Source organism: the organism of the source record quoted next, unplaced genomic scaffold (assembly GCF_019419815.1).
Source record: "Pyrus x bretschneideri cultivar Hongxiangsu unplaced genomic scaffold, Pyrus_bretschneideri_v1 Contig12, whole genome shotgun sequence".
Lineage (NCBI taxonomy): Eukaryota > Viridiplantae > Streptophyta > Magnoliopsida > Rosales > Rosaceae > Pyrus > Pyrus x bretschneideri.
Window position 1 is genome coordinate 2,517,615 of NW_025999413.1, and position 12,637 is coordinate 2,530,251.

The window sequence follows — 12,637 nt, forward strand, 5'->3', positions numbered from 1 at the left end:
GAAAGCAACAAAGAACTTTTTCCTAATAAATCAGCTAAATACCTGCCAATCTAGTAAATAATCAACAACATTTTCGCCGAATTTTATAGGTTGTGTTGAGATTTATTAATTGGATTGATTATGTTACGTTTGGAGGTAGGAAATGTGAAGATTTTTGAGTTTAGATGAGAGAAAGAAGCGCTGGTCATGAAGAGTGTTCAACCCTAGTGCGCCAATATAATCAAATTGTATGACAAATTTACGACGTAAGCATTTGAGTCTGTAAGTTATATACAATAATGCATATATTATGATCACGTGACATGACAAAATTTTCTCCTAAGGTAAATAGTTGACCACAACTCTATGGAAGCCTTATCACTTGGTAAGTAAAAAATTACAACACATTTAAAGGAACTTAATGACATTATACAAAGTCACATGAAAAATTGCAAGTAAAAAAATTAATTAATGTAAATGACCAAATTATGCTTTTTCCTTTAATACTATCACGAAAGCGAAATGGAAGAGGATAATTTTGACTTTTTGATCATAGAAGGGTCGAATCCAAGGGCAAACTGGTCATTTACCAACTGATCAGCTTTGGTAATCCTTTTATATCTCACAAATTTTGGCTTGGATTACAAGAAATCATTCACAAACAATTTTACAAGAACCAGCAGCAGTTTTAGCTTTAAAAGGTAAATTCCGTACAACTATGTCTCTCGTTTGGTTGCTCAGAAAATATGAGTTCGTTTCGTACTCTTTCGTTTTATTTTCTGTTTGGGTGCCGAGAAAACAATACAACTGGACAACTGGAGTTCAACTGATTTCTTTTCTTTAGATCTATGCCTTATTGATTCATATACAACTTTTGTTACTAGTTTAAGAACTGAAGAATGGGTCAAGCACTTGGTTGTGTTCAAGTGAAGCAGTCAAAAGTTGCCGTGAGGGTGCATTTTGGGAAATTTGATGATGTGCTTGAACCAGGATGCCACTGCATGCCCTGGTGTTTCGGATACAAGGTAGCCGGTGAGATCTCTCTGCGTGTGCGGCAACTTGAAGTTCGATGTGAAACCAAATCCAGTTCTCAAATGGTGTGGATGCCTTCTCCTTTTATAGGCATGGATGGAACCTTGGAGAAGCATGAAAACATCATGCTAGAGATATCTAGATAATTCCACTACCTTCCTAAGCTAGAATTATCTACACTAATCTTGTATGTTGGTGGAATCCTCACCATTCTTCTAGACTTTTCCACCAACTTGAACTTTGCTAGAATTCTCTAGCATGTGCATGGATCTTTCTTTGTGTATGGGCCGGATCAATTATTTTTTTGGGCCAAGACAAAATTACAATTCAACAGGTTTATGCCTTCTGAATTTAGCCCTTACTTTACATTCCCGGAACGATCTGTAGTGAAATCCACAATGTTTATGTCAGACTATAGTATGTGAAATTATGCCGGAGATAAAATCTCAATATGTGACATAATTGGTCTTTTCAGGATAATGTGTTTGTCAAAGTGGTTGCATCGATTCAATATTGCGCATTGCCAGATAAGATGCGGAAAGCTAGCTACAAGCTCTCAAACGCCAACTCACAGATTCGGACCGACGTGTTTGATGGAAAGACTTGCAGAAAGTGATTGGTAGACATTGTTGCTTGTATAGATTGGAAGCTACTTTCTTACTCTTCAGTTTTTAGGGCAAGAGTGCCGAAATTGAGCTTGATTCTGCCTTTGAGCAGAAGAGTGACATAGCAAAAGCTGTTGACGAGGAGCTTACAAAGGTGAAACAATTGTTTGTTTTTAACAGAAAAGGTTATATCTTTGTGTAACATTTGTTGAGAACCAATTGAAATATTAGCCATTTTTTTCGTTACATGCAATGTCTGCTTATGATTTCGAAATAGTCCAGACCCTTATTGTCGATATTGTGGCAGAAATTCATGTGAAGAGAGCGATGAATGAGATCAATGCGGGTAATTTCCACTCAAAAATGTCACGCACATTGTTCCGAAATTTCAATTTTATGATTTGGTTGTTGCTCAGTTTATAAGTTTTGCTATCTGTCATCATATCAGCTGCAAGGCAGAGATTGGCGGTGAGAGAAAAGGTTGAAGCAGAGAAAATCATGCAGATCAAGCGAGCGGAAGGAGAGGCCGGAGTCCAAGTATTCGGTAGGGCTTGGCATAGCGCACCAGCCGCAGGCCATTGTTGACACCATGAAGGAGATTGGTGCATCCTCAAAGGTATCGTCTGTTATCATGCCGCACGGGCCAGGTGCGGTCAAGAACATTGCTTCGCAGATTCAACAGGGTCTCCTTCAAGCCGATTATGCTAAGGAATAGAGATGGGATGAAAACTTCGGACGAACAAATGCATCTGCAGTGCTTGACTCCCTAATTATTATTAGTTGGTGTGACAATTGTTCTTTATCATGTTGATTTTCTTATAAATTATATGTTTCCAGAAATCAGATGAAGAAAAAACTGTCGTTTGCATCCACAGCATTGCAACTTATGACTTCGTTTCGTTACATAAAGAATATGAAATTAAACAAAAAATATAAAACTAAACTCATACACGAAGAAATTATCCAACAAAAGTTCATCTACTGTGAATCCACCATAAGAGATTACTGCGGGAGTTCCCGTCGTCGAATTCTTTCAAGCTTCTAATCTTCTCCAAAGCGCCTTCTTTGTCGTACATCCCTTGTAATGCAAATACAAATCCCTTCCATCCTTCCGTGACTCCCGTCCTGCTGAGCGCCGGCAATGCCCAGTTCACTAGCTCATTAGCAAAACCCGCGTCCGAGAATAATACCTCAGTAACTGGTAAAACAGGCAGTATTTGGATTCCAAGTCTGATTTCTCTTGCCTCCGCAGACGCAAACCAAAGCCCGCTGTCTCTCTTGGTCGCCCATAAAACTCCCACAACTCGGTTTTCCTTCGCGAAATCTTGCTCGTAAATTTGACTGTCTCCTCCCTCTCTCACATGCCACCACATTTGAGCTGCCTGAATTTCCAATGTAGTAAGCAGTGAACCGGTGGCCTCAAGTTGCGCGTCGTTATAGGCTTTTCCCATCAGAGAAGCTGCATAGTAAGCGTTAACCGCCTCACTCGTGCTCTCTTGATTCCTCCCGTCTGCGAATTCTGTCAACCCTCCCGCCCACGAGTGCAATTTATAAAGATCAAAGGTTCTCAGACGCGGATAATTTGGATTCGATTGCTTGTCCTTGTTGAGAAAATCGTCCATGAGTGAGTAAGCTTGAGGCTTGTACTTCTCCCCCCATGCAGGATCAATCTTTGCTAACACGGAAATTCCATATATAAAGTACCCCAGATGAAAATGGTGATCGGAATAAAGACCAAACCCGAAATCAGCACCTGGATCAGCCGTGGAGGATTTCGTAACAAGTCCACCCCATTTATTATCGTGCAAAAATCCGTTGCCGCTAAAAGTACCATCCAACCATGGCTCGATTTTCTCCCTTAAGAATGTCCTAATCACGGGGATCACATCAGGGAAAGCTACCTCCTCGGCGATCAGAGCCAGCCTTGCCGCTCTAGCAACCAGTTTCCCATAAAAATATGAAGATGAAGTAGTTGATTGTGTAGAACTAAGAGCGTCAACGTCTCGACGAAGCGCAGATATGATTTCAGGGAATGAATCCTTTTTGACACCTCCAACGGAATTCCAAGTAACTGGAATAGGCTTTGGTGCTAACACCCACGAATCACCAACAACGCCAATCAAATCGCCGTCAATGCTTTTGTACTTAAAATCCTGCAAAACTGTTGCATTGGACAGAAGCTTGAGGTGTAGAGGATGAGCTAGCATGAGCAAGTCTCCACCTATCTTTTCAAATTTATACGACAAAGTATTTGAGTTTTCGAGCACAGCTGCACCAGAAACCGGGTAACAAGAACTGAAGTGGTCAAGAATTCCCTCAGATTTAGGATCAGGATCCGGCATTACAGCAAAACGAACAACCCCAGAAAATTCTTTAAGAGTTAACGTGGATGAGCCGCTGTCGGTTAATTCAGTTGGTAACGACGTGTATACTAGCCATGTTTGATCGTTGTTGAGCTTGACGATGAACTTAGTGTTTGAGCCACTCGCTGAGGATGCCGAGACAATTGTATGATCGGTCGATATAGAAACCGACGTGGGGCGGTAAACAAAGCAGGTGAGAAAGGGACTTCCTCGAACCAGGTAGAAGCGGAGGTTGGAGGAGGGAAAGTCCAATGTCACACTGAGGTCATTGAAGTCGGAGACTACATGGTGGCCGTTTCTGTTTGAATTTGAGGCGAAGATGGTGAGGTCGGCTTCGAACGGGGATGTGGATACGACGGTAGAGGTGTAGGAGAAAGATGGGTAAGCGAAAGACAGGGAAGAGTTGGCTGATCTGGTGATGTAGGGGTGTATGTACTCCGGTTGGTCGCCATTGTGGAGGACAAAGTTTTGAAAGAATGAGCTGGTGGGGAGTGGGGATGAGAGGAGGTTCGGGGCGAAGAAGGTTGAAGGGTCGGGAAGGACGGCTGATTGAGCTTCCGGGAAAAGGAACGGGGCTGTAGCAGGGGCGGCCTGCGGGGTCAACGCCGAAAAAACAGAGAACGCAGATGACGAAAGCAAGAGAAGAGAGCATGCTTGCCATGTTGATGCTTTTGATTTGGTACGTAAGGTGGTTGTGAATAAGACTGTCGATCGGACTTGTTTATTTGTAGGGATGCTTTGGATGTGAAATTTCAGCTTCCGAGTTTAGGTGGGAAATTAGAAAACCTAGTGAGATTGGTACTTGTTTGGAAAACTAGGAAACATTTAAGGGGTTTTATTTTGTTTGGTCTCCTAATTATATATGGTTTTGTTTAACTTGCTCGTTTTGGAAGAGAGGTAAAAATTCGACAAATAAGACAAAGCTACCCACTACACTCATTTGCTTTAGGAATTCTTCTGTGTGGAAGTTCATGGCCGTTCGGCCGAAAAATCACCGGGTAGGGACAGAATACACGGCAGAGGTGGGGCTGGGTGGGGCGGTTTTGTCTTAAGCCGGACAGTGACGGGTTCTCGTCGTCCGAACCTAAGAATTTGCCTTCCGATACCACATCATCAGTATTCAGTAATGAACGGAGTAAATAAAATGCTAACATTCCAAACGGACTTCTCAAATTCAAGATGCCAACGAAGGCCGAAATATCATTGATTATAGGAGGAAGAAAAGAAGAGCCGAAACAGCCACGAAAAATGGTAACAACATTTGAAGACTACCAGGCTTCATCATCCTCCGCTAACGCAAGCATGAAAACGGTCGCAAAACATGTCTGAAACCATCGAATTTTTATTTTTACAAACCGAAGCCATCAAAACAGAACGATTTCCCCTACCATATGGACTTGTTCCAAGAAAAAAAAGAAACATTTAGAACCAAAGAAATGTCAGCCTGGAAAGACAACTATATTACGCTCTACCTCTGCTCCCTGCCGCAGTGAGCAATAAACCCGCTCATGGCTTGAGAGCAAGAGCCAACCCAATCTTGGCGCTCTTCTCAATGGCCTTGGTGTCTACCTCTCCTGAAACAGTGAGGAATGACTTTGGGCGCCACTCGTGCTGGATCAGGGCACTTGCTTTGCCAAAGTTGTTTACGCGTGCCTTAATGGATGTCAATGGATCCAGGGCATGCTGGGTGCCAAGAGTGATGGTATTCTCGTTGGTAGGAAACCTGTGGGTCACCTCAGCGCCAACAGCTGTGTTGGAAAGGGGATTGACACTGTGATAGTAGGATGCACTGAGGATGTCACCTTTATCATTCCTGTATCATGGGAAAAAAAATCTTTATCACACCATGCACCAAAACTTCAGTATCACAAAGCCAATATACGTAAAATCAAATAGCCAGTCGTAGACAACCAAAAGAATACTTACAGGGTCAATGCAGCGACTAGATCAGCATTGGAGAAGCTCAGTCCAGCATTGCATTTAGTCAAATTCCCGGTCTTGGTGTCAAATGACAGATCAGTACCAAGTGCAAGCTGATTGGTTCCAATAACACCAGAGAAGTTAACAATAGGGTTCGCTGTCAAACCAACACTGGAGCTTATCCCTGCATAGTCATGCAGATATTGGAGTTCCACCTGTTAACAATCACCCACATATTAGATAGCAATTCTACAAATGATCCCGATTAATGAAATGCTTTAATACAGAGAGTCAACTCCACCCACAAGTTCTACCACATATTGGCAAACTTAATAGACGAGTGACAGATAAAAAATCAGGCATAACAGTCCTACCTTGCCAGACCTCTGATCAGGAACTTTGAAGCTAAAGATTGCCTTCAGGCCAGGAGCAGGTTGATCAACCGTAATAGTGGTGGACAGCTGATAACAAAATAAACCATTGGTAAACCGACTTTAGCAAGAAAAGATGAGTATAAGTTAAAATAATTACTTTATTCGGTTCCAAATGCATTAAAGCTCCTCAATTCCGTTATATCTGAATGAACATTTAACACTATTTCTAATGGATGTGTGTATGTCCAACAAAAAGTAAAAGAAAAGAAAATACTTTTGGCATTTGCAATCATCACCTCAATAGGATCCTGTAACAGAATAGATGGAAAAGAAACATAAATGGATGTGGGACTTACATTGGAGTCGGTGTCAACTTTGACATCAGTTGTGACATTCTTGTTCTTCAACTGAGTATTCACATCAGCCAGAAACAGCTCACCTTTCTTCGTTCCTGAAGAAGTGATAGCCTGCAAATATGAAGAAGTAAGTACATGTAGGATACATGGTTAACTTAGAACTTGCAAACTATATGGCGGATCGAGTTGAACAAAGAGTCGGTAAGAAAGGTATGCGCAAGGCAAATGGCAATGGGCATAAGCATGTAGGGAACACATGGAAAATTATACGAATCACTTTTAATATCAGTGCTGCTCATTAAATCCTATGTTTGGCTAGAAATTTCACTAAATTTGTTAAACTCAGCTAAATCTAATAACACAAATAAAAAAGTTCTACAGAAAAGGTTAACTAACAAAACTAGCAAAGAATCGGCACCCAGCCTAAAATCAAAACGTTCTTAAATTAAACAAAATCGAATAACTAAGACGAACAAGATGCTAGTTCGACTAGCCATTTCAACACATTCACAGCAATAAATTAACAATTGACACTTCCTGCTTAAACGCCACCAAATTCTAAGCATAATATGAAACAAAAAGTTCGAAGTTTTAATCGGAGGCGAATAATTTCACCGAAAGTGGAACAAAATTATATCTCAGAGCATGAAACGAAACCCTACAGATTCAACAAGTGAATATACATATACAAATACAGATCTCAGGGCAAGAAAAAAGTGCGAAAGAACTCACCACTCCAGTGGGAGAGAAGGTGGTGATGGTGAACTTATGGTCGCTCTGGTAATCCCTGTACAGAAGATCTGAAATTTAACAAAAACCCATTAGCAAAAAACGAAATCTAAGAAAAACCCATCAATTTTTTACAACCAAATTTATACATATACATGTATATATACATATATCAGATAATATAAAAAGAGGGATAGCTATACCTCTGGCTTTCTTGCCGATGTCGGTGTAAAGCCCAGGTCCCACCATCTTCTCAGCAAAGATTGGGATTGGAACGCGAACAATGGAAACCCAGAAGGGACTTGGGTGTCTCTGTAGCTCTCTGAGAAGGGGAACTGAGAAACGGCGAAAGCGACGAGCGATATATATTGGGGGAGGCGAAAACCCTAAATCACCACCCGATTTCAATTTCACCTTTCTTTTCGGCGAGATTTTGTTTTTACTCTATTTTTTTATTTCTCGATTAAATGAGGACCGTCGGATCTCGATTTTCTCACCGTTGATTTGCCTATTTAGGGTTTTTTTTTTTTCTTCCCATTTTTTATATAATGTGAATTTATCAAGTGATGCTTGGCGTTTCGGCCAAGCCATTTGACCGGGTGAATTTACCAAATTGGTCTTTTCATTTCCCAAAAGTAAAGGTCTTTATCTTCTTTTTATTATATAATTGACCAGGAAAATAAATAATACGTTTTATATAGTATATTCATTATTTTTTCTTGGTGTTTAAAGATAAAATGATTGTGATGATCATATGATAACAAACTAGGTGGCTGTGAAAGTGACGTCACTTGTTTAGAATTACAAGAATCTTTTCTTTTTTATTGGTCAAAACTCTTACGATCTTTATACTGATGCACGACAAAAAATTTCTTAATAGCGTTGTGATGGTACCAAATTTCATATTTTGACAAACAAGTCGTACATCAAGTGGCTCAAACTTAGTAGCTAGTCCACTGCATCTTAAGTATCATGTTCAATGCGTGCACAGCCACATGCCACCCATTATAGGTAGGTAGCAAATGACAAATGATTTGTAATATGATAGACTATTAGTACTCACCACATCTTCAATGTGTACACACTATATCCAACAAATAACAAATGATCTATAATATTATTATACTCTAAAGTTGGGGATGAAATTGCATTGTTCGTTAAAGGGCTGATTTTGAGTTACTTACTTTAGCTACAAGTGCAATCGAGGGGGTTTGGTTTTAATTACTTGCCATACACTCAATTCCACTCCTAACCCCGAAAATTAATTCCCAAATCCTCAATTTGACAAATATTAATCCTCAAATCACCAATTTAACAAATTAAAACTCTAAATCGAAAATAATTCCCCAAATCCCCAATTTGACAAATTAAAATCCTAATTTCAAATTTTAGGATTTGCAAATACAAGAGAGAAGTTGTGGACCCATAGGGACGGTGGTTGGGCGACGAAGTATGGAGGTGGTGGAAGGAAGGATGGGTGGTGAGCGACGATGACGAGCTTCTGGTAATCCTCTTCGTAGTTGACGATAGCCACCCTTCCGATCTCGACATACCTCTTGAAAGACCCGTGGGGGTTGTGGATGGGGAACAAAGTGTGGATGTGGTGGAAGGAAGGATGGGTGAAAGGGAGAGGAAGACATAGGAGAGAGGGGGAGGTTTCTAGGGAGAGGAAGTGTGCCAGTAGTGAGATTCAAATCTAAGATCTCTCACTTACAAGTGAAGAAAAATATTACTAAACTGTAGGACTATGCGACATAAAAACTTTACAATTTCTCTCGAATGCATATCAAAATTTATATTTAAGTTAAACAATTAATGTCTTGCCTTAAGTCATATATGGTCTTAATTAAACAATTAATGTCTTGCCCCAAGTCATATATGGTCTTAATGTGCATGCTCATGGACTTCTTGACTTGGATGTGCATTTAATTTTTTATAAATTTTGAATTATTATTTAAAATTTTAAAGTTAAAATAGAGTGTTTAAGAAGGATAATATAATTTTGTTTAGTAAATAATTCAAAATTCATGAAAGTTAAGATAGAGTGTTTAAGGAGGATAATACATTTTCGTTTAATTGCAATTTAATGTGTTCCTTTTCAGTTGTAATTGATAATTGAAGGCCTTTAATTAAACTTTTGATTAATCTCTATTTTTCTTTTAATGTTACATCTTGCAAGTGGTACGTGCGAGAGTACTGTATATTAACAATTTTTTTTTACTAAAAGAAAAGTATGTATACATATTTTATTTATACTTTTTTCACATATAAATGTATATACATGTATGATGTGTGTCTATCAGTATATTTACGTTTATACTGATATAAGTGTGTATTACTTTCAACTTTGTGGCCTAATCTTCACTTCTGCAGTGAAATTACAAATAAAAAATGATAAATAACATATCCAAATTAACAACCGTAAAAGATGTATGAGATTTTACAAATGTGTGACATGATATGCTATCAAAGATAGAGATGGATAGATTTATAAAACTATCACTATTCCGTAAAAGAATATATGAGAATTTACATATGTGTGACATGATATGCCTATCAAAGATAGAGATGGATAGATTTATAAAACTATCACTATTTCATGTTATAAATCAAAGTTATAGGGTAATGCTAGAGAGATCATCTAGTTAAATTATATTTTGTGAATTATCTGACATGATTGTTGATGATTGAGTTATTACTTAAGTATTGATTAACGTGCTTATTTTATATTAGTGACACCTCGCATGATTTGCAATGCAATCTAAAAAGTTAGTTTACCAAACGTTATCTCAAAATACATATCAAGGTCTTTACGGATTTATCATTTATAAATTAGCTTTATTAATTAAAGTACGTGAGTTACACATTCATACACAACGGGACTCGGACGTAGTGTTTTGTTTAGTCGCACGCAATTTTTTTAAAATATTGTCTGTCTTGATGAAGATAAAAATGTCAAACTCACGAATTTATGAAGTTTTGGCACAAGTGAACACTTACGTCGATTGTCCAAAGTGAGTGATCACTTTCTCAATGACTCATGCCTAGGTAGCGGGGTAGACATGCCTGCTATATATAATTAAGCTTGGAATAAAACGTCAGATTGGACCAGAAAATAGGAGTCGGTCATAGTCTGTTTAATAGATACATTCATGTATAAAAGTAGTCGACAGTCGGTACTTTGTTTTCACGTGAATTCCTATGACATTCATGTATGTATGTATGTAGTAAACATATCAGCCATATTACATGTGAAACAAATTCTAAAAAATTAAATGAGAGACTTCCAATAATCTATCCTCATCCCTCAGCAATTTGATCACCATTTCATAGTACTCAAACTGTGCTGCACAAAGTTTCGATTTAATCGATTTCGGAACTTTCGAATCGTTGGTATTCTGATCCAGTATCTTCATGGTGAAACTGCGTAATTTACAATCCCAGAAGGAAGTAGTAGGCCAATGCTATTGGCAATGCAATGAGCATCCCAAAAATAACCCTGCAACAACAAAAACAAAACCATATCGTCTCAGAATTGTGTAGTTGGAGAGGTTCTACCGTCCAACCAGCGATATATAATACGAGATGAACAAAATCAATCGTTACCCGGTGCTCAAAATGTCTGGATGTACATTATATTCTTTCGCAAACACGAAAGGAACAATTCCTTGAGGAAGAGTTGCCTGCAGTAATTAAACAACAGACTATTTAGCATTCCTGTGTACCATACACTACAGAGAAGAAAAGATATATATGTACCTGCACTACTGCCACTCTGAGAACTCTGCCCCTTAGTCCAACTACAAAGGAGGACACCGCCATTATCGCAGGGCCGGCTATGAACTTCAATCCCATGGCTATCATCGCCTTTCGTGTCCCACACACTATTATGCTACCGCGCGATGCCATGAAAAGGCCTATAAGCAGCAGAAATTAATTCATGTGTCCAACTGTTAATGTTCAAATAACATGGCAGGTGATCAGTAGTTTTCCTCATGTTTCTTCATACCTAAGCTGAACATTGCCATCCCAAGTCCTCCATTCGACAGTATCGCGATTGATTGCGCAATGATTTCTGGCAGCTTCACTTCCCACCTGCAACAGATTATAATTCAACCCGATGCCAAGAAATACACAAATCGAACCAACAAAAGCGACGAAAGTGTGCCTACCTGTAGTGTATGCTTGCCCAAATCAGACCCAAAAATGTTGCATGAGTGTTTGGGTTGGTTATAAGCTTCCTCCCAACTGTTAACAGAATAGATTTGATCTTCTTAGTATTGTTGGCTCTCGTTTCAGTCCTCCGTCTCATCTTTCGATTGCGCTTCGTGAGGCACGTCCATTTCCTCTTTGAACAGAAACAAGACCAAAAGATTGATGATGTTAGAGTACAACATGATTTGAAATTAAGAGGCAATGCAGTGTAGCTATCAATTATTAATAGTAAAGTTAAAGAAGAAAAAAAATGAAACCGACTCAATAAATGGTAAGACCGCTTTCTGTTCATAAGTTTAGAATATAATCCGGTAACGTGCACGTGTGCCGAATTTGGTGATGCTTTTTTCTTACGCTCTTCAATTTCAAATGCAATGTTTGAATGCTAATTACCTGCAGTGGGTTCCGATGAAGGTGTGACAGACGCCGCCTTAGCGGCCCTGAACTCGAACAGAAACAGCAGCATATTGTACCAGATTAAGCTCTGCAACACAACTATCTGTGTCACAAGCTTGGCCGCCTCATCCCCGTACATGGCCTTCAGCAGCGGAATCCCGAGGATCAACGTGTTAGGAAGCGTCGAAAGAGAGAGGCCGGTTATGATGGAATTCAACCCGCCATAGGAACTGAATTTAGTGACTGCTCCCAGTGCCAGGAATGCAGTCAGTTTTTGGAGGCAGTCCGCGAGGATGAGTTTATGGTTCATTTTGTAAGGGTCGTTGGAAGAAATGATTTGAAAGGACAGAAGAGGGATTGAGAATTTGGCAACAAATTTGTTAATTCCAGAGCATTGATCTGGCGTGAAGAGCTTCCACCATTTCACAGAAAGGTAGGCCAAAATCATGGCAACATATAGAGGAACAGTGGCTGCCACAACATGGTAGACATCTGTTAGAGAAATCATGGCGAGGCTAGAAATTAAACGATGCTCAGCAACGGATATCTACTTCCTGGCTATGTATTTTAATGATGAATGCTTCATATGCTGGTGGAATTAAAACAAGAACATAAGAAATCTCTCTTTTATTCTTCTTGTTTGGTGCTTTGTCAGATATGAAAAGTTG

The 12,637-nt window shown here is 39.4% G+C and overlaps 2 protein-coding genes and 2 pseudogenes across 2 annotated transcripts; 1 reads left to right on the forward strand and 3 right to left on the reverse strand.

Moving 5' to 3' along the window:
* The first annotated feature begins 878 nt into the window (after positions 1-878).
* LOC103934840 lies at positions 879-2,331 on the forward strand (annotated as a pseudogene).
* Positions 2,332-2,472: 141 nt separating this feature from the next.
* Positions 2,473-4,815, reverse strand: LOC103934864 (annotated as a pseudogene).
* A 337-nt stretch (positions 4,816-5,152) lies between these two features.
* On the reverse strand, positions 5,153-7,724 carry LOC103934839 (mitochondrial outer membrane protein porin of 34 kDa). Its single transcript, XM_009344598.3, has 6 exons — positions 7,562-7,724; positions 7,362-7,429; positions 6,630-6,740; positions 6,274-6,360; positions 5,906-6,114; positions 5,153-5,792 (listed from the first exon to the last, which is right to left on the reverse strand). Exons 1-6 carry the CDS (start codon positions 7,605-7,607, stop codon positions 5,486-5,488), a joined length of 828 nt encoding a protein of 275 aa, XP_009342873.1. The 5' UTR covers positions 7,608-7,724; the 3' UTR covers positions 5,153-5,485.
* A 2,763-nt stretch (positions 7,725-10,487) lies between these two features.
* LOC103934837 (probable auxin efflux carrier component 8) lies at positions 10,488-12,637 on the reverse strand. Its single transcript, XM_009344597.3, is given in 7 exon segments — positions 10,488-10,857; positions 10,965-11,041; positions 11,118-11,275; positions 11,368-11,453; positions 11,531-11,655; positions 11,657-11,706; positions 11,967-12,637. Coding segments are annotated over 7 exon segments (1,074 nt in total). The 5' UTR covers positions 12,478-12,637; the 3' UTR covers positions 10,488-10,790.